Source organism: Bos mutus, chromosome 11 (assembly GCF_027580195.1).
Source record: "Bos mutus isolate GX-2022 chromosome 11, NWIPB_WYAK_1.1, whole genome shotgun sequence".
In the NCBI taxonomy this organism is placed as follows: domain Eukaryota; kingdom Metazoa; phylum Chordata; class Mammalia; order Artiodactyla; family Bovidae; genus Bos; species Bos mutus.
In genome coordinates this window covers 38,966,798-38,988,784 of record NC_091627.1, presented here as the reverse complement: position 1 = coordinate 38,988,784, position 21,987 = coordinate 38,966,798, and the positions used below count along the sequence as shown (strand labels likewise).

The 21,987-nt window shown below is 38.0% G+C and overlaps 1 protein-coding gene across 3 annotated transcripts in view; it reads right to left on the bottom strand.

Moving 5' to 3' along the window:
- The window catches only part of NFU1 (NFU1 iron-sulfur cluster scaffold), a 28,964-nt gene extending 8,560 nt beyond the window's left edge, over window positions 1-20,404 (bottom strand). The window contains exons 1-6 of one of the 3 annotated variants that reach the window (XM_005893587.3): window positions 20,272-20,404; window positions 17,671-17,771; window positions 14,085-14,220; window positions 8,219-8,285; window positions 6,469-6,583; window positions 1,791-1,851 (exon numbers count right to left, since the gene is read on the bottom strand). In XM_005893587.3, coding sequence (XP_005893649.2) covers window positions 1,791-1,851; window positions 6,469-6,583; window positions 8,219-8,285; window positions 14,085-14,220; window positions 17,671-17,771; window positions 20,272-20,333 — 542 coding nt within the window. In that variant the 5' untranslated portion in view covers window positions 20,334-20,404. Of the gene's footprint in view, window positions 1-1,790; window positions 1,852-6,468; window positions 6,584-8,218; window positions 8,286-14,084; window positions 14,223-17,670; window positions 17,772-20,271 lie in introns of those variants that run through there. The other 2 variants (XM_070379344.1, XM_070379345.1) reach the window with 2 other exon arrangements.
- Between the last annotated feature and the right edge of the window lie 1,583 nt (window positions 20,405-21,987).

Genomic DNA, 21,987 nt, shown 5'->3' with positions numbered 1-21,987 from the left:
TGGCTCAGTGGTAAAAAATTCGCCTGCCAACGCAGAAGATGTGAGTTTGATCCTGGGTTGGGATGATCCACTGGAGAAGGAAATGGCAACCCAATTCAGTATTCTTTGCCAGGAAAATCCCATGGACAGAGGAGCCTGGCAGGCTACAGTCCATGGGGTCTCAAAAGAGTCGGACCCAACTGAGCACACACAGCTCAGCAAAATACATTATACTGTTATTAATTCCCAGATATGCCAAGAATGAAGAACACTTACTCTTATACTTAGCACGTTATATTTTTGTCACATATTTAAATTCTACATATATTAAAAGGTCTACAGGATATTGTGAGACTTTTTTTGTCACATATTCTATGTCTATCATTTTTTTTTTGGCTGTATTTTCCATTCTCTTTTCTGTGCTTTAACTGGATATTTCCTACTGCCCTATTAAAATATTCCAGTACATTAATCTTCTCTCCAACAGAATCCAGTGTGACATTCAACTAACCTAATGAGTTCTTAAGTTTAGCTATTGTATATTTTAGTTTCAGAATTACTTTTTCTTATAGATTCCAGTCTTCTGATGAAATTCATCTGACTTTCTGTTTTCTCTAACGTTTTATTCACAATCATTTTAAAGATCATGTCTGATAACTCTCACATCTAGGTTATCAATGGATTTGTTTTATTTTCTGTTGGTTCAGTTTCCAAATTCTATGCCTAGTAATTTGGGGGGCAATAAATGATGGACAACGAATATGAAGAACTAAAGTGACTTGGGATTATATTATACTAGAAAGGGTTCATCCTATCTTGTGGCACCAGCTTAACCCTCTGTGGAATTAAGTTCATTCAATACTGGCCTATAGTTTCACAAGGCTTGGTCTACCTCTGGCTTCTCTCTTTCAACGGTATAGTCCTCTAGAGAACCCAACTAAGAGCCTGGATGTTCTTTGAGGCCCCACCCTCCTTGACAGATACTAAACTCCAAGTTTTATCACTCCCAGCACCATAAAACTGCCAAAACTCTGCTCAGGTTTTCAACTGTCTTTTGTTTCACTTAGTCTCTTTCCTTTCACAGCTAAAAACAACTAAGTGCCTTGTGGGGAGAAGCTCTGAGTGCTGAGGCTTACATTTTTCTTTCCTCTGGGGTCTTGCTCCTTAAAGTCAAAGCTTCATTCTTCCAAATCTCAACAAATTTGCTGAAAGTTAACACAGTTTCTCTGTTTCTCAATGGCTGCTCTTTGCCCACCTTCTCATACTCTAACCTCACACCAAGAATGAGTAAATACCCCAAGAGAAGCTTCAGTGTGCTTCCCCTCTCTACAGAATCTTATTTGCTTTGGCAGCTATATCATACTGTCCAACAACAAACTTTTTGTGTATTTTACCTAGATTTTTTTGGAACTCTCAGCAGGACCATTGGTTTACTATAAGCAAAAGTGGGGCAGCAGCCTGAAAAGAGGTACTCCTCTCCTCACAGTTCTCCCAAACACTGTTAAGTCATTTTCTTCTTTCTAAGAAATTAGGTATTATAATAATATCAAATCCAAACAGTGACCATGAAAGATAAATTACATAAATTACTGACTATATTTAGACAGAGTGTTATACATTTTGGAGGGACCTTTCCTGGTGGCTCAGATGGTAAAGAAACTGCAGACTTTAGAATTCAATTTCTGTGGTTACCTATTTTGTTTACATTAACTTATACTTGTTTTGGAACTCTACTACAACCTCAGAGACAACCAAAAATTTATTGCTACACTGTAGTGTATCTGATCTCAGGTAGAAAGATGAACACATACCGTATTCTAGTATCTAACAATTCCTTAATCATTGCCACAACTTCATCATCATCTTCAGATCCTAGAAACAATTACAAATAAAACATATCAACAAAAGAAATGTTATATCCATGCAAGTACAAATATTAAAATAAAGTGACTTTAACTTAATGTCTCATTAAAAAAAGCATAGAACATGCAACTTGGTATAGTGAAATAAGTGATAGGGGGAAAATGGAAGGATCATTCATTTGATTCTCTGAAGAAAAACTAAGGTGCACTGATCAACATGGTGATAACTGTGAATATACTGAAATAACATGATCTACTAATGATGTTAGGGTTTTAATTTTTTGGTCAATATATTTGTAAACTTTCATCCTTCTCAAGGATTGAAAAGGAGCAAAGAAAAGACATTGCCTGGATCCTGATGAAAACTTTGAGACAAAAAGGCACTTTTTAAGTCTTTTTTAACTACTTTTTAAGTTAAATTTTTAACCCCTCAATTTAGTGGTTTTCATGATGACAATCATACTAAGTACAGATATAAGCCTTATGGAAATTCTAAAATGTTCTACAAATCTGAACAAAAACCTCGTTTTTTTCATTTTTTTCTTTTCTAGAAAATTTATTTAATTTTTTATTTTTAGCTACACTGGGTCTTCGTTGCTGCACACGGGCTTTCTCTGGCTGCAGGGAGCAGGCGCTACTATCCAGTTGTGCTGCATGAGTTTCTCACTGCGGTGGCTTCTCTGTTTTGGAGCACAGCCTTTAGTGTGCATGGGCTCAGCAGCTGTGGTGCAGGGGCTTAGCTGATCCGAGACATGTGGAATGTTCCCAGTCCGGTGATCAAATCTACATCCCCTGCATTGGCAGGCTGATTCTTAACCACTGGACCACCAGCAAAGTCCATTTTTGTTTTCCTTTTTACTTTGTAAGGTTATATATAGATCTTCACATATGTCTATCTTTATGGGTTTTACATTTAGTTGGAAAAAAATCTCTTTTATCATTGGGAAAACTAAAAATACAGCTAATTCAAATTACATTGCGACAGACACTAGGATTCTGGCAACAATATAAATACCAACATATTAATATTAAATTATATCAACTTTGATTTTTTTAAATAAACAGAATACAATTAAGTTAAAATTCTCTTACATCAGCAAACCTAAGTTCCTTTTGCCATCATCACTTCTATAGGCAACTGCTATCATTAGTTTAGTATATACCCTCCTTCTAGTACATGTTTACATTTACATGTCTATATTTACATTCACTGTTATGTATCTTGCTTTTTTCTATTTGCTGCTGCTGCTGCTAAGTCACTTCAGTCGTGTCCGACTCTGTGCGACCCCATAGACGGCAGCTCACCAGGCTCCCCTGTCCCTGGGATTCTCCAGGCAAGAACACTGGAGTGGGTTGCCATTTCCTTCTCAAATGCATGAAAGTGAAAAGTGAAAGTGAAGTCGCTCAGTCGTGCCTGACTCTTAGCGACCCCATGGACTGCAGCCCACCAGGCTCCTCTGTCCACGGGATTTTCCAGGCAAGAGTACTGGAGTGGGGTGCCATTGCCTTCTCCTTTTTCTATTTAATATAGACCTAAAAGGTTTTTCTGTATCAGCATATAAAGATGTGGCTCAATTTTCAAAATAAATGCATAGTGATTTTTATATGAATTTGTCTTCTTTTGGCTAGTTTTTAAATCATTTGTTTCCAGTTTGCTGCTATTTCTAACAATCCTGCTACTGATGTGTTTGTGTAAAGTATTCATCAGTGCACTTTTGCAAATATATCTATGAGGTAAATTTCTAGTGTTGGGTCAACAGCCTTGTGTTTTTTTACATTTTGGCAGAGGTAGTCAAAGGCTCTCAAAATGATATATCAGTTTTACATATATACCTATCAAGAATACATGTAACTATTTCATGTATTATTTAAAATCTGCATAAATGGTATATTTGTTAAGAATCTGTAAATAAACACTTCAGTCTCCTTTTACCACTTAATATTTTTTATATCTTTTCACATCAGATCACATCAGATCAGATCAGTCGCTCAGTAGTGTCCAACTCTTTGCGACCCCATGAATCGCAGCACGCCAGGCCTCCCTGTCCATCACCAACTCCCGGAGTTCACTCAGACTCACGTCCATCGAGTCAGTGATGCCATCCAGCCATCTCATCCTCTGTCGTCCCCTTCTCCTCCTGCCCCCAATCCCTCCCAGCATCAGAGTATTTTCCAATCAGTCAACTCTTCGCAGGAGGTGGCCAAAGTACTGGAGTTTCAGCTTTAGCATCATTCCTTCCAAAGAAATCCCAGGGCTGATCTCCTTCAGAATGGATCTCCTTGCAGTCCAAGGGACTCTCAAGAGTCTTCTCCAACACCACAGTTCAAAAGCATCAATTCTTCGGTGCTCAGCCTTCTTCACAGTCCAACTCTCACATCCATACATGACCACAGGAAAAACCATAGCCTTGACTAGACGAATCTTTGTTGGCAAAGTAATGTCTCTGCTTTTGAATATGCTATCTAGGGTGGTCATAACTTTCCTTCCAAGGAGTAAGCGTCTTTTAATTTCATGGCTGCAGTCACCATCTGCAGTGATTTTGGAGCCGAAAAAAATAAAGTCTGACACTGTTTCCACTGTTTCCCCATCTATTTCCCATGAAGTGATGGGACCAGATGCCATGATCTTCATTTTCTGAATGTTGAGCTTTAAGCCAACTTTTTCACTCTCCACTTTCACTTTCATCAAGAGGCTTTTGAGCTCCTCTTCACTTTCTGCCATAAGGGTGGTGTCATCTGCATATCTGAGGTTATTGATATTTCTCCCGGCAATCTTGATTCCAGTTCGTGTTTCTTCCAGTCCAGCGTTTCTCATGATGTACTCTGCATATAAGTTAAATAAACAGGGTGACAATATACAGCCTTGACGAACTCCTTTTCCTATTTGGAACCAGTCTGTTGTTCCACGTCCAGTTCTAACTGTTGCTTCCTGACCTGCATACAAATTTCTCAAGAGGCAGATCAGGTGGTCTGATATTCCCATCTCTTTCAGAATTTTCCACAGTTTATTGTGATCCACACAGTCAAAGGCTTTGGCATAGTCAATAAAGCAGAAATAGATGTTTTTCTGGAACTCTCTTGTTTTTTCTATGATCCAGCGGATGTTGGCAATTTGATCTCTTGTTCCTCTGCCTTTTCTAAAACCAGCTTGAATATCAGGAAGTTCACGGTTCACATATTGCTGAAGTCTGACTTGGAGAATTTGGAGCATTACTTTACTAGCATGTGAGATGAGTGCAATTGTGCAGTCGTTTGAGCATTCTTTGGCATTGCCTTTCTTTGGGATTGGAATGAAAACTGACCTTTTCCAGTCCTGTGGCCACTGCTGAGTTTTCCAAATTTGCTGGCATATTGAGTGCAGCACTTTCACAGCATCATCTTTCAGGATTTGGAATAGCTCAACTGGAATTCCATCACCTCCACTAGCTTTGTTTGTAGTGATGCTTTCTAAGGCCCACTTGACTTCACATTCCAGGATGTCTGGCTCTAGGTCAGTGATCACACCATCGTGATTATCTGGGCCCTGAAGATCTTTTTTGTACAGTTCTTCTGTGTATTCTTGCCATCTCTTCTTAATATCTTCTGCTTCTGTTAGGTCCATACCATTTCTGTCCTTTATTGAGCTCATCTTTGCATGAAATGTTCCTTTGGTATCTCTGATTTTCTTGAAGACTAGATCCCTAGTCTTTCCCATTCTGTTGTTTTCCTCTATTTCTTTGCATTGATTGCTGAAGAAGGCTTTCTTATCTCTTCTTGCTATTCTTTGGAACTCTGCATTCAGATGTTTATATCTTTCCTTTCTCCTTTGCTTTTCGCTTCTCTTCTTTTCACAGCTATTTGTAAGGCCTCCCCAGACAGCCATTTCGCTTTTTTGCATTTCTTTTCACATTGGTATCTCCTAATCAAGTTCACTCCTTTTAACTGCTAATATATTTTTAAAATATTTCAATGAACATATTGAAATATGCTTCCACATGTTGTCTTGTGTACATTTATCAGACTCATTTAGAGTATATATCTAGAAGTTAAACTGTACCATTTAAAGGTGATTATACAAATGTTTGTGTGTGTGTGTGTAGACATATGTGCACACGTGCATGCTTAGTCACTCAGTCGTGTTCGACTCTTTGCAGCACCCCTGGGGGGACTGCAACCCCCCAGGCTCCTCTGTCCATGGGATTCTCCAGGCAAGAAAACTGGGGTCGTTATTATCTTTAATAGTGTGTTTAGAAATTATTCTAAAGTAATTAAGGCAGAAAGTTAAACTTCTGTTAAATCTGAGAGAAGGGCAAGCTGGTGAGCATTATATTATTTTGAAAACAATAAAATATTATGTTATATTATACTATACTATAATATGATAAATATTATAACAAATAATAGTAGTTTGAAATTTTTATAGTTGAAAGTTTTAGTTTTTTATAATATATTCCATGTAAACACACATTTTATAAAATGATGGGTAAAACTAGTATACATGAGGTTTTATCCCCTCTGGAATTGGTTCCAGCGCTCAATAAAGTATAATGACAAAAATCTGTTTCCCATGCTTTCAGAAATCAAGACAAATGTGAAGAAACCAGAACAATTTTTTAAAAAAGCTAAATATTAATTCCCAACATATTACCTGCTTCTCCTGAAGGTGTTTCTTCAGTAACTAAAGGTAAGCCAGATGCAAAGAAATCCATAATTGTGGCATAGATATCTGGTTTCAATAAATTCCAGTCTAATTCTTCATTCTCCTGTAAATATTTGAAGGAAAACATTACATTTTCATCCAAGAGCAAAGACAAAATACAAAACAATAATGTGAATCTTTTAGGACTCTTTCCCTATTTATATTCTATAACATGCAATAGCACTCATTTCTAGAAAATACGTCAGTTACTATTGAGGAGCTAGCTTATAATGACTTTTAGAAGATACAATCTTAGAACATATCCCATTCAATCATTCATCAAACCTGTATTAAGTGTGGTGTGTGTACATGCTCCGTAGAGGGGATATCAAAATGACTAAATGATACTTTTTCATAAAGTAAAAAGAGTTGGATTCTATTTTTAGAGTGGATAATAAACAGACTTCCCATTCTTTTAATAAAATAGGATATAACTGCTTGATGAACTATACAGGATATCCTATGACTATTTAAAAAATTCAACCTATGTATATTACTTAAGAGCATCAAAGACATAACTGTTGAACCCAAACTATAACATGTCTCATCTATGGCTACTATGCTAGAGGACTTGTGGACTGTCAACAAGATTGGTATCCTTAAGAAACAATCCATAGCCTTCCCTGATGTGCAGTGGATAGAAATCTGCCTGACAGTGCAGGGAACATTGGTTCGACCCTGGTCCAGGAAGATTCCATATGCCTTGCAGCAACTAAACCCATGGGCCACAAACTACTGAGCCTGTGCTCTAGAGTCCACGAGCCGTAACTACTGAACTCATGTACTGCAACTACTGAAGCCCACAAACCACAAGAAGAGTGGCCGCCGCTCGCCGCGACTAGCGAAAGCCCACACAACCAACGAAGACCCAGTAAAGTAAGAAATAAAAATAAGTAAATCAGTAAGTGTAATCCTTCCAAACTGCTTAAGAGGAGTTCATTGAATACTTTTGATTTTGATGCAAAACTGGACAAGAGATTAAGTTCAGCACATATATATCAATTATAGATTTAAAAGAATATGCAGTTTAAATTTAAGTAATTCATTTCTCATTAATCTAGTACACTTAAAAATGAAAGTCTTTTGTACCAAATATGATCTCAGATATTGGATGGGTATAGCATATTTAGTTTGATTTTTTGACATTAAGAGATTATCCAAGTGTTACAGAAGTACACAGCCCACTGCTCTCATCTGTGAAGCTCTAAAGTCTCATTGCGGGATGGCAGGCTGACACAAAAATGTGCCAGGCGCCATTTTATAAATGCTCACTGTGAAAGAAGACAAATATTCAAGCATTCTGTTGGTCATATATATATATATATTTGATATATATATTAACATATATATATTTGATAATTTATTTACTTCTTTTTGTAGTCTATCAGTGTAAGCTAAGAATTAGTAAAAACAATACTTGGAAGCCTAAATTTTAGTCCTGCCAAGGTTGAGTCTTGGACACTGCATTTAACTCTCTGAAGCTTATGTTTTTCTTTCTTGAAAAACAAGAGATCTAGAAGTTAATTTCAACTTGTGAATTCTATTAAATAATTATCTTGAGAAATATGAGAAGTAAACTTGAGATTTTTAATAACAGCATGTGTAAAACACATTAAGAATGGATATTCTGGACAGCAGCATTGGACTCAGAAAAAAGCAGAAGTACATCACATCTTGTTTTATATAATACTCTGCTTACCTTTGTGACAGTGATGAAATCTGGTCCAAAAAAGACACTTTTTACCCCCTCAATCCTAAATAACTGCCTGTGAAAAAATAAAAACTGAGAGATAATAACTCAGTTGCATCTGATACTTTTGCAGCCCCATGGACTGCAGCCCGCCAGGTTCCTCTGTCCATGGGATTTCTCAGGCAAGAATACTGGAGTGGCTTGTCATTTTCTTCTTCAGGGGATCTTCCCAACCCAAGAATTTAACCCATTCTCCCGCATTGCAGGTAGATTCTTTACCTCTGAGCCACTGGGGAAGCCCTGGGGAATGACAAAACAGATTGGGAATAACCATACAGTATATCAGATCTTCCCCAGTGTCTCAGCAGTAAAGAATCCACTTGCAATGCAAGAGACGCAGGAGACGTGGGAAAATCCCCTGGAGGACAAAATGGCACTCCAGTGGCACTCCAATATTCTTGCCTGTGAAATCCCAAGGACAGTCTGGCCTAGGGTTATAGTCCAAAGGGCGGCAAAGAGTGGACAGGACTGAGTAACCGAGCACACACAAACTTTGTATCAACAGTATTACTTGGCAGTAAAGAGAAATGAACTACAGATCCCTACAAGAACAAGGATGACTCTCAAAATCATCATACTAAATCAAAGAAGCCAAACACAAAAGACTACATGGTTCCATTTATATGAAACTCTAGAAAAGGCAAAACGGGAGTAGACGGTTAGGTAGCATCACTGATTCAATGGACATGAACATGGGCAAACTCCAGGAGATAACTGAGGCACAGGGAGGGCTGGTGTGCTGCAACCATGAGGTTGCAAAGAGTTGGACAGAAGTCAGCAATTTAACAATAGGGTAAGAAGATCAACAGTTACCAGTGTGAGAGATGTATTAACTATCCTTTCTGTGGTAATCATTTCACAATGTGTATGTGTATCAAATCTTCACACTGTATACCTTAAACTTATACAATGTTTTGTAACAATTACATCTCACAGAAGCTAGAAAAAACATTGTTATTGGATTAATTGATCATTTTTTATTTGGTTTTATCTTTTTTTAATTGGATAAGTGTTTTACAAAGTTGTAGTTTCTGATATAAAACAGTATGAATCAGCTGTAAGTATACATATATCCCCTCCCTCCTAGAAAAAACATTTTTTAATAAAATTTTAAAAATTAAGTCATTGCCATAAAAAAAAGTTACCAGGGAGGTAAAGCAAGAGGAGACTGAAAACAAAGGGAAATGAGGGATCTTTTGCTGTGATAAAAATGTTTTATATTTGTATTTTTTTGGTGGATACACAATTGTATATACTTAGCAAAACCCAATAAATTGTACACTGGAAATTCCGTGATTTTTATTGTACATAAATTATATTTCAGTAAAGCTAATTTTTAAGAGAAAGAGGGGCAGATTATAATTTGAAAAACCCTTCAAAGGATTTTGAAATACGGCCTCCCTCCCAGTCACTGATACATGTACCACATCTAGCAGACACTAGAGCAGTATCCTTTTCCCCCAACTTTAGGAATAAAAGCTGACATACTCCAAGGAAGGTCACAGTTTTCCTTTTCTTTGTCTACCATTGCAAGAATGTTATCAAAATTACTGCTTTGAAATTGCTTAGGAATTTTTCTGAAACAATGTCAGCTAAGTCCTTTACACAACCACTTAATGTTAAATCTGCAAGTCGTCACAAAGTTTTTGGTTGCAGCTTGCTTGCTTGCTTGCTAAGTCACTTCAGTCGTGTCCGACTCTGTGTGACCCCATAGACGGCAGCCCACCAGGCTCCTCTGTCCCTGGGATTCTCCAGGCAAGAACACTGGAGTGGGTTGCCATTTCCTTCTCCAATGCAGGAAAGTGAAAAGTGAAAGGGAAGTCGCTCAGTCGTGTCCGACTCCTCACGACCCCATGGACTGCAGCCCACCAGGTTCCTCCGTCCATGGGATTTTCCAGGCAAGAGTACTGGAGTGGGGTGCCATCGCCTTCTCTGGGTTGCAGCTTATGATGCAATAAATCAAAACACAGACCTCTAAGTAGGACCCTTGATTAGCACTATTAGCAAAACTTCTTTTTCCTCCAAATGAAAGCACATTGCAAAAGAAGACACCTGATCTATGTCAGGGGATGCAATGGTAAAGAATCAGTTTGCCAATACAGGAGACGCAAGAGGTGGGGCTTCAGTCCCTGGGTTGGGAAGACCCCCTAGAGTAGGAAATGGCAACTCGCTCCAGTATTCTTCCCTAGAGAATCCCATGGACAGATGACCTTGGCAGGCTGTACAGTCCATGGGGCTGCAAAGAGTCAGGCACGACTGAGCAACTGAGCACACACATGGGCCATATCATGGAGACTGCTTGTAGCAAAGAGTTCAGAAGTTCTGTCCCTAAGAGAAAGAAAAAGCTGAAACAGGAGTTTGAAGCATTATTATAAATGCTTTGTCATTTAGGTTATTTTCCTTGGGACAATTTCAACTCATCAATGTAAACAAAATATGATACCTAGAAATGAACATACTCTCCCAAAGGTAGTCTAACTTGTTCTGAATACAAAAACTATTACCTCTCTTATGCTAGACACTAGGACTCTGTTTGACTGACTTTTTAAAGCATATTTCTAACATAATTGAGAGGTCAGATTCTTCTATCCCATAACTGTGCTAGGCATTTAAAAAATTTAGGCACACAGCTTAATACTTACTCTTGCTAGATTTTATCTTATTTGCTTCAACCTATCATACAAGCCTAATAAAACTTTTTAAAATGTCTCTGAATTTTGTCATCCAACAGATAAGCAACCTATCATCTGAAAAACTGATAATTATATCTTATTAATGTTGCTGGTTTTTAAAATGTCTTGAATAAACACGCCAACTACAGAGATTCAGAGCCCTTTCACATGTCCTTAGAGGTAGGTCTACCCTCTACTTGTATTTCCTCATCTTCTCTGCAAGGCTAGGAAAAAACAAGTCAAATGCCTCCCTGAAGTCAGACATATTCCTGTTTACTCATTCACTCAACTAATATTTGAATACCGAGTAACAGACACCGTTCTAAGCATTAGGGACACGGTGACCAGTAGGACAGACTGGTTTCCGTCCTCATGTTTACAGCAAAAATATTCTCTGCTAAACAAAATAAGATTGACTGAAGATAACAAATTCTGTAAACACAAGAAATGGGTGAATTCTAAAAGATTAATTTGAAAAAGGTTTTGGCCAATTGAACATCTGACAATGATCTCCAACCAATTTATAACTGAATCAATTTGGGCTTTTTTATTTTTACATTTTTAAAAATACTAAATATGTGAGCTTATATCTGATGTACACATTTCAAACTATTGGGCTTTCCTAATAGCTCAGCTGATAAAGAATCACCTGGAATGCATGAGACCCTGGTTTGATTCCTGGGATGGGAAGATTCCCTGAAGAAGGGAACGGCTACCCACTCCAGTATTCTGGCCTGGAGAATTCTCTGTTATCAGTTTGATATACATTCTTCCATACCTTTTTTGTCAGTGCATTTTTGTGTTTTCTTTTCATACACATAATAACATACTGTATTCACTGTTTTGCAACTTGCTTTCTTCACTAATAGTATGTCTTAGATGTCACTCTATTAACAGTAAATATGGTTCCTCCTCATCCTTTTCAATATCTGTGGGCTATGGATGGACAAAGTTTATCTAACTATCCATACTGATGAATATTTAGATTGTTTCCAACTTACTACCATTATCAACAAGGCTACAATGAACACTACTGCACACAACTTATGTATATACGTGTTAATTCTTTCAGGCAGTGTTTTTCAGACCTACCAGTAAGTTGTAAAATCAATTATGTAGTAACCAGGATTTTATTCAATAAAATAAAACAGAACATAATAATATAAAAAGAAAGGAAATATAACCAAGTTTCATACCTTATAAAGGCAAAAACTGCCCCATCAAACACTTGTTTCATATATATATACACACACACACACACACACGTATGTGATTCATATATATATACACATACGTATACACAGATATAGGTATATCTTTGTATGTATATGTGTATATGTGTATAGTGCATCATCATATAAAATATTTCTTACTGTGGCTTGTATTAAAAAGCACAAAAAACAAATGTGCTAAGATATCTTCCAAGAAGTGGCATGTTTAGGTCAAAGGAAATTTGCACATTGATTAACTAGAAACTTTAAAAACCATTCTTGAGATAAGCATATTTCTGGCTCCCCTAAATGAGACACATAAAATGGCTGTGTGTATACAGAAACAGTTATCTAAATTTTCTCAATATCCTTGGCAATCAGTATCAGACTTAGGTTACCAAAAATTTCAATTGATGTGACTGACTTTAACATTTTTATTTTAAATGATTTCTCTAGCTATCAGTTTAGAAGGGGTTTTATAATTTTATCCTTGTGGCTTATCATCTGACATACATTTAATATGTCTTTATCTAGTGAATTTAAAAATTGTCACCACTGAATGTAAATTGGTACAGCCAGTACGGAAAACAGCAAGGCAGTTCCTTAAAGAACTAAAAATAGAGCTGCCATATGATTCAACAATCCCACTGCTGGATATATATCCAGAAAAAATGAAAACTCTAATTCCAAAAGATACATGCATCCCAGGATTCATAGTAGCACTATTTACAATAGTCAAGACACGGAAACAACCCAAGTGGCCATCAACAGATAACCGGCTTAAGAAGATGTGGTACAATGAAATATTACTCAATGATAAAAAGGAACGAAATAATGCAATTTACAGCAATATGGATGGACCTAGAGAATATTATACATAGTGAAGGAAGTCAGAGGAAGACAAATACTGTATGATACCACTTAAATGTGGAATCTCAAAAATAATACAAATGAATCTATACAAAACAGAAGCAGATTCAAAGACAGAAAATAAACTTATGGTTATCAAAGGGGAAAGGAAGGGAGCAACAAATTAGAAGGATGGGATTAATGATAAAGACTGCTGCTGCTGCTGCTAAGTCACTTCAGTCGTGTAGCCCACCAGGCTCCCCCGTCCCTGGGATTCTCCAGGCAAGAACACTGGAGTGGGTTGCCATTTCCTTCTCCAATGCGTGAAAGTGAAAAGTGAAAGTGAAGTCGCTCAGTTGTGTCCGACTCTTAGCGACCCCATGGACTGCAGCCCACCAGGCTCCTCCATCCATGGGATTTTCCAGGCAGGAGTATGATAAAGACTACTACACGTAAAATAGGTAAGCAACAAGTATATACTATGTAGCACAGGGAATTACATTCAGTATCTTTTCATAACCTATAATAGAATATAATCTGAAAAGAAAAATTAAAAAATCACTTTGCTATCCACCTGAAACTAACACAATATTGTAAATCAACTATACTTCAATAAAAATGAATAAAAACTGTCACCACTCGTTTATTAAAAATTCATGCCACATCTAATAATTATCATCATTTATAATTCTGAGAGGACTGTTTTAGAAACTACTCCATTTTGAAGCATCTAGAAGTTCAGCTATCCTTGAGAAAAAAATGAGCACATTTTTATGTTTTTTAAAAAACAGCGTTTTAAGATTTAGGATGGATATCTGCCATATTACCATTTTGACAGATTTTTTAAAAGTAAAAATATAAATTCTATTTAGTCACGCTACAGATCTCTTAAGTACATCACTTTTCAAGAGAAGAGTTTCTTAATATCAAATCTTGTTTTTCTTTATTGTTTACCTGAAAAGAAAACAATCTTTATACTGAAGAGATGCAACACACATAAAAGTGCAATAGCTAAGGCTACCTTAACTCCTGAAGTCAGTTATTTATGCTTCTCAGTAAAAGCAAATAAAAATAATACTATACCTAGCCAGAGGGGAGCGAAATGCTGTAGCTGGTGTGGGAAAATCCATGGTCCTTGTCTCGAGAACTGGTTTTCCTGGAATAAACTTTAAACTGTTGGGATTTGGGGTATCTTGTGTTTGAATAAACATGTATCTCACTAAAAGAGAAAAAAGAAAAAGGAATGTTATTCTAGAAAAAAATACTAGTTAACAAGCTTATGGACTATGAAGTGCTCATTTTCAGAGAACCAAAAGATATAAGAAAAATTAGAAAACAAAAAAATAAAGCTTTCTTGCCCAAGCTTACAAAAGAAGACTTGTTAAAGATAAAAAGCAAATTTATAAAAATATCTAGGATAATTACATTGAATTTTATATTAATATTATTTATATAGTTTTGTTACTCCACAAACTCTAGCAAAATCGTATACCTAAGTAGGAAGGCAGTCTTCGATGTATTCTCTTTGGTAATTCAATACCAAATTGGCTATAATTACAAATCATCATCACTTGCCAAAGTGCTAACATTAAAAAAAAATTATCATAATATTTATTTTATGCTTACTCATTACATGTCAGATACAGGGTTGAGTGCTTTAAATATATTTAAGCCTTTAACAATCCTATGAAGAAGGTATTATTGTTCCTACTTTACAGAAGAAGAAACTGAGACTTAGAAATTACTTGTTAAGTTACTAAAAGTTAAATAACTTGTCCAAAGGTATAGTGACATTATAAATCATCATATAAGTGAGACTCCACGTGAATTACTTTTCAGGATATTTTAAAATTATCTTCAGAAATTCTTCTGTTTCTTCTCAGGCCATGATTAGATTGAGAATAACAGAATCCTGAATTTCCTACCTTGCTATTATGATAACAGCTTGCAGGACAAAAAGATAATACTGAGGTCTTAATAGTTTACAACTATTAAACAGGTTCTGGTTATTTATGATAAAAATAAACTTAAAAAAAAAAAAAAAAACCACCCAATTCTCACCTTAGAGCAGTACATGGAAATAGGTTAATTTATTGAGTAATTATCATGTGTTGCATATGGTGCTAAGCACTTTATGTGAGTTATATCATTTAATCCTTACATCCTGCCAAGGAAGCACTGTTTTTATCCTAATTTATAAATGACTAAACTAAACCTCAAAGTCTCCCACCTAGTTAAGTGACAGAGCCTGGACTCAAGCCTGGCCAGTTCTGCAGCACGTGTTTAACCACTGTGCATAGTGCCACTTCAAACTTACTAGTGCCAAGCATAAAAGAAAAAGATATTTAAGCTCAGTCTTTCTACCCTGTCATGATCCTCACATCACCTGTCTTAAGAAAGAGTAAAATATCACAAAGTAACAGTTTTATTTTAAATTAGAAAATGATAAAATTTGGCAAAACATATGGTTGGTATAAAAATACTTAACTATTACAAAAGAACATTCTAATTTGACAAATGAGATTCTTTCTGCACCTCTCCAGACAATTCCAGCTAACTGATGATGAGTCATTTTCTTGGTAAAGAAGAGCAAAACTCCCATACATTTTGATTAAGTCGCTGTCTTGTAAAGATATTGGTTGGTGACTTGGTGCCAGGCAAATCCTATTAAGGAGAAAAATTTTAAATGATAACCTCCAACATTGAAGTACCAGGTTGGCCTGAAAGTTCCTTTAGTTTTCAAATAAAAAAATTTAAAGCTGTAACAGTTTTTGCCTGGTCATCAAAGAAACATGTGGTCTTGTGTTATCCTGATGGAAGATTATGCATTTTCTGTTGACTAATTCCAGACACTTTTCCTTGACTGCAGCTTTCAGTTGGTCTAATTAGGAGAAGTACTTAGAATTGTTTGGTTTTCCAGAAGGAGCTCATAATAGACGACTCCCTTCCAATCCCACCTTTGGATAATGACCGACCTTTGGTGTGTTGGTGGTGGTTTATTTAGCTTACCCCACAATCTCTTCTGCTCCACATTATTGAACGGTACCCACTTTTCATCGCCTGTCCAATTTGTTTTAAAAATGGAACATTTGCATTATGTTTAAGTAGAGAATTGCTCGCCAAAATACAGTCAAGAAGGGTTTTTTTGCTTAACTTATGTAGAACCCAAATATAAATGGTTTGGGTTATATAACCAACCTGGTGCAAATGATTTTCAATTCTTGATTTGGATATATTGAGTGTGTCGGCTATCTCCAACATGGTATAAAACTGACTGTTCTCAATTAATGTCTCTATTTGATTGCTACCAACTTCAACTGGTCTATCTGATCATGGAGCATCATCCAGTGAGAAATCTCCAGTGTGAAACTTTGCAAACCACTTGGACATATGTGGTCAATCATACTACCTTCTCCATACACAACATAAATCTTTTTTTTGCATTTCAGCTGCACTTTAACCTTTCTTGAAATAATAAAGTATAATATGCTGAAAATGTTCCTTTTTATCCTCCATCTTCAATATTACAGTAACTATAAAAAGTTCTTCAAATTAGATAAGCTTTTTAAAAAATGCATGCTGATATGGCAGCTGTAGAATACAATCTAACAAAATTGTTTTGAATGAAGTTAAAAACAACTAAGCACTATTAAAGCCATCTTATGGTAAAAAAAAAAAAACAAACATTTTGGCCAACCTAATACCTGATTTAAAATATTTATACTTCCAAGCAGTAAATTCCTCTGACAAGGGAACAATTTTTCAGACGGAACATTATAGAAAAAGCTGCCACCACTTTCTGTAAATACACAGAAAATAAGGTTCTTTTAACCCTGTTTCTGACCAATCAGGTAACAGATAAAAAAGTAGACATAATCTCCCCCCAAAATACAGATTAATGGTTCCTGACGTCAATATCAAAGACTAAAATAAGCAGGTTTCCAACTTGAAAGCCTAGATGACTACATAATTCAGTTCCATAAAATTTAAGTCTAATTAAAGTAGCTTAAGGTGAATTACTATTTATGCCCAAATTGCTCTGTGATTCAAGCAAAGAGTCAAGGAAGGCAATCCTATTTTTGCCCCAGGATACAGGGGAGGTAAGGTCTCTACCCTGATCCAACTCATGCCATAAGACACAGTCGGCCACCCTCCAGAGAATGGCCATAAGCAGTTCAAGACAGCAATGGAAATGGAGATGGGCCAAGAGCTGAATCCAAACTCTTACAGCTCCATAAGCAAATCCAAACTCTTACAGCTCCATAAGGTAGGCATTCACAGACAGACAGACAACACACCCTTGCCCCAAGGTTCCCTAACCACATGACTGTGGTCACATTGCAAAAATGTTCAAATCCTATCTTCATACCCATTTGTAACTTCTTTTTATATCTCCATTTCAGAAATTACTTATTGAGCAACTCTTATGTTCCAGAACATGTGTTACACAACATGCTAAGATTTCACAGATTTACTGGACACTGTACTCAGGATTCTTGAAATTTAATGCCAAATGATATGTGTAAGCAAATAATTAAAGTGTGATTTATGATAGAAAAAATGTTATATTCTTTTCATAAGCATCTGAATAGAAAATTTACAAATTCTCATTGTTTATGACCTACAAAATTTCGTTCGGCGGTTTGCTCTAAAAGAGATGAAATTTTACCTGTGTTACATAAGGTTGCAGGGAGTGGGAAAAGCGGTCTTTGGACAAACTGATGCAGAAGCTGTTTCTTAATTGTATATGGATTCGTTACATGACAGAATCTATATTTAAAAACAAAAATGACATTTTAGGAGATAAGCTCAAGTTTCTACTTCTCATATATTAAAAAAACCACAATGAAAATAATAACCAAGATGAATTTTCATTTTCCATCAACATTATTTCCACTCCCTTAGGCAAGCAATATCTGCAAACAATTTAAAACAAGAGCTCAAGGGGAAATGTACAACCTTGAAAACTGAGTGTACACAGAATATTGTAATATTTGGTGTAAAAGTTACAGAGTATTAGCTATGCATGAAGGAGGCAAAGCTACAAACTTTTTCCTTTTTCAGATACAAAAACAACTAGGTAATAGAGTCACGTGGTTCAAAATTCAAAGGGAATAAAAGTAAATACAGTGAAAAGTCTCCCTCCTTTTCGGTCTCTACCACTATGTTTCCCTGGAAAGAGATCAGTTCAATTCAGTTCAGTCGCTCAGTCATGTCCGACTCTTTGTGACCCCATGAATCGCAGCACGCCAGGCCTCCCTGTCCATCACCAACTCCAGGAGTTCACCCAAACTCATGTCCATCAAGTCGGTGATGCCATCCAGCCATCTCATCCTCTGTCATCCCCTTCTCCTCCTGCCCCCAATCCCTCCCAGCATCAGAGTCTTTTCCAATGAGTCAGCTCTTCGCATGAGGTGGCCAAAGTACTGGAGTTTCAGCTTTGGCACCATTCCTTCCAAAGAAATCCCAGGGCTGATCTCCTTCAGAATGGACTGGTTGGATCTCCTTGCAGTCCAAGGGACTCTCAAGAGTCTCCTCCAACACCACAGTTCAAAAGCATCAATTCTTTGGCACTCAGCTTTCTTCACAGTCCAACTCTCACATCCATACATGACCACTGGAAAAACCATAGCCTTGACTAGATGGACCTTTGTTGGCAAAGTAATGTCTCTGCCTTTCAATAACCTCTGCTATTTGTTTTGAAAGGCATTTCAAATGCCTCCAAAAGTCTAACAGAAAGTATACTATTCTCCACCAAACTGCTAAAGAAGTCCACAGCCTATGTGCTTTTTGATTGGAAACATATTGACCCTGTTTTGTATTTCACCCTGAATATAATCAGAATGGAGTAACCAGAGTTAGAAAATTTCCCAGGTGTTGACTGGCTATTCTTTTCATGGATTTGACAACTTAAAAACAAAAGGAGAAGGGAAAAACAAATAGTACTGGAAAAGGAAACAAAAAGAGACGTTAGTTGTGAAAATTTTAGAAATCTGATGTAATTACTTTAAAATCCAGTTTACTTTAAATATTAATACACCCATCCATTCCAATTTTTATTTCACTGAGAAATTTTAAGCATATTTATGATCATTTTTTTGTTTTTTACATTTCTGATTCTTTTCACCTGCAAAAAGGAGGGGCTGTCTTCATTTCTGTCCCTAGCCACTAGCCTGATGACTTACCTCGGTTCCTCATTTCTAAGATGAAGTTAATATTTACAGCTACCTCATAAAGATTAAGGCAAAGATGGATCCAAATAATCGATGTAAAGTGATTAAAACAGTGCTAGGCCATGTAGTACAATTGTTTATTAAATGGAATTCAGGTTTGGGGTGAAGGTATTTTTATCTATAGCACACTCCCTAAATCTTGGATACCTTGGACTATGGAAGGGCATCAAGGATGGAAAAGGCAGAAAGGACAAATAATCTGAGAAGAAATGAGTCTAGAGTAATAAAACAGTAAAGGTGAGTTAAATTATTTCAGGAATAAGAGAGGGAGACAAGAGGTGACTAACAAAAAATCCTTCTGCAAAGCTAATTTTTTAGGAAATGCATTTCAACTTTAAAAGCCTCATTAGCACTAAAATCCCTAACACTGAGGAGGTCAACCTTTGTTAGGCTCTTTGCTCCTTTTGTTCCATTCGAGAAATCAGGGTACAACGGCTACTTAAGCCCTAGGTGCCTTTCGCCTAATCAATGTTGACAGATGTCAAAGACAGTGCAATAGAAAGAGGAAAGACAAGGAAACCAAGAGGGTTTAGCCGGTAGGAGTGGGCGGGGGAAATCTAGGGTTCTGGATGCACATGAGTTCCATCACTTCATTGCTGTGTGACCTCAGGTCACGTTCCGTTTCCGGGCTTCACTGAGAAAATGATGACATTTTGTCTGACATTCTGATTTTGTGTTTAAAAGGCAGAGGAAATGCACATGGTAGAGGAGCTGGAGGAGCCACGATTTAAAAAGAGCTCCTCAGTGGGGTCCCTACAGTCGGTCTCTGAGAGTCTCCCCACCGCAGGGATTCAGGCACCGGGTCTCGGAGCTTGGGACCAGGAATGGCACGGTCCGCCAGAACCTGGGTCGCAGAGCTGCGTCACCGAGAGCTGCCCACCTCTAGATTCAAGTCTAACTCGGCGATGGGAGTGAACCTAAAAGCAAGGTCAGGGGCACTTCTCCCCACTCGGTTTAAGAGGGGGCGAACGGGACGACCACCGCTCAGATGGCTAAGCCCAGCGGCACCCCTATGCAGTTCCGGGATCACCACCTACCGCCTCCGCAGCCCCGCGGCAGCGGCAGCAACTCCCCAGCCCAGGCGGGCCGCCGCCGCCATCTTAGTCCGAGTGCGCAGGCGTAGGACAGGACGCTCGCCCACCCCCGCCTCCCCCTGCCTTCGAAGCGGTGCCGAAGCCCCGCGCAGGCGTGAGCGCAGGCGCAGGTCAGTTGAGATCAGGCAAGGCACCGGGAATAGCGCACCCTACTGGCCACTCGCGGCGCTGCTGCGGACTGGCCCGGCGGGCTTGAGTCTGGCTATTTGAAACCAGTTCAGTCAGTTCAGCCGCTCAATCGTGACTGTTTGCGACCCTATGGACTGCAGCACGCCAGGCTTTCCTGTCCATCACCAACTCCCGGAGCTTGCTCAAACTCATGTCCATGGAGTCAGTGATGCCATCCGACCATCTAATTCTCTGTCGACCAGGTCTCCTGCCTTCAATCTTTGCCAGCATCGGGGTCCTTTCCAGTGAGTCAGTTCTTCGCATCAGGTAGCCAAAGTACTGGAGTTTCAACTTCAGCATCAGTTCTTCCAATGAATATTAAGGACTGATTTCCTTTAGGTTGACTGATTTGATCTCCTTGAGGTCCAAGGGACTCTCAAGAGTCTTCTCCAACACCAGTTCAAAAGCATAAGTTCTTCCACGCTCAAGTTTCTTTATGGTCCAACTCACATCCATACACGACTACTGGAAAATCCATAGCTTCGACTAGACGGATCTCTGTGGGCAAAGTAATGTCTCTGCTTTTTAATATGCTGTCTAGGTTATCATGAGAAACGCTGGGCTGGATGAAGCACAAGCTGGAATCAAGATTGCTGGGAGAAATATCAATAATCTCAGATATGCACATGACACCATCCTTATGGCAGAAAGTGAAGAACTAAAGAGCCTCTTGATGAAAGTGAAAGAAGAGAGTGAAAAAGTTGGCTTAAAATTCAACACTCAGAAAACTAAGATTATGGCATCTGGTCCCATCACTTCATGGCAAATAGGTGGGGAAACAATGGAAACAATGACAGTCTTTATTTTTCTGGGCTCCGAAATCACTGCAGATGGTGACACAGCCATGAAATTAAAAGACCCTTGCTCCTTGGGAGAAAAGTTATGACCAATCTAGACAGTATATTAAAAAGCAGAGACATTACTTTGCCAACAAAGGTCCGTCTAGTCAAAGCTATGGTTTTCCCAGGAGTCATGTATGAATGTGAGAGCTAGGCTATAAAGAAAGCTGAGCACTGAAGAATTGATGCTTTTGAATTGTGGTGTTGGAGAAGACTCTTGAGAGTCCCTTGGACTGCAAGGAGATCCCACCAGCCCATCCTAAAGGAAATCAGTCTTGAATATTCATTGGAAGAACTGATGCTGAAGCTGAAACTCCAAAACTTTGGCCACCTGATGGAAGAACTGACTCATTGGAAAAGGCCCTGAAGCTGGGAAAGATTGAAGGCAGGAGAAAAGGGGGATGACAGAGGATGAAATGGTTGGATGACATCACCAACTTAATGGACATGAGTTTGGGTAAACTCTGGGAGTTGGTAATAGACAGGGAGGCCTGGCGTGCTGCAGTCCATGGGGTCACAAAGAGTCGGACATGACTGAGTGACTGAACTGAACTGAGGTTGGTCATAGCTTTTCTTCCAAGGAGCAAGCATCTTTTGGTTTCATGACTGCACTCACCACCATCTGCAGTGATTTTGAAGCCGCCCAAAATAA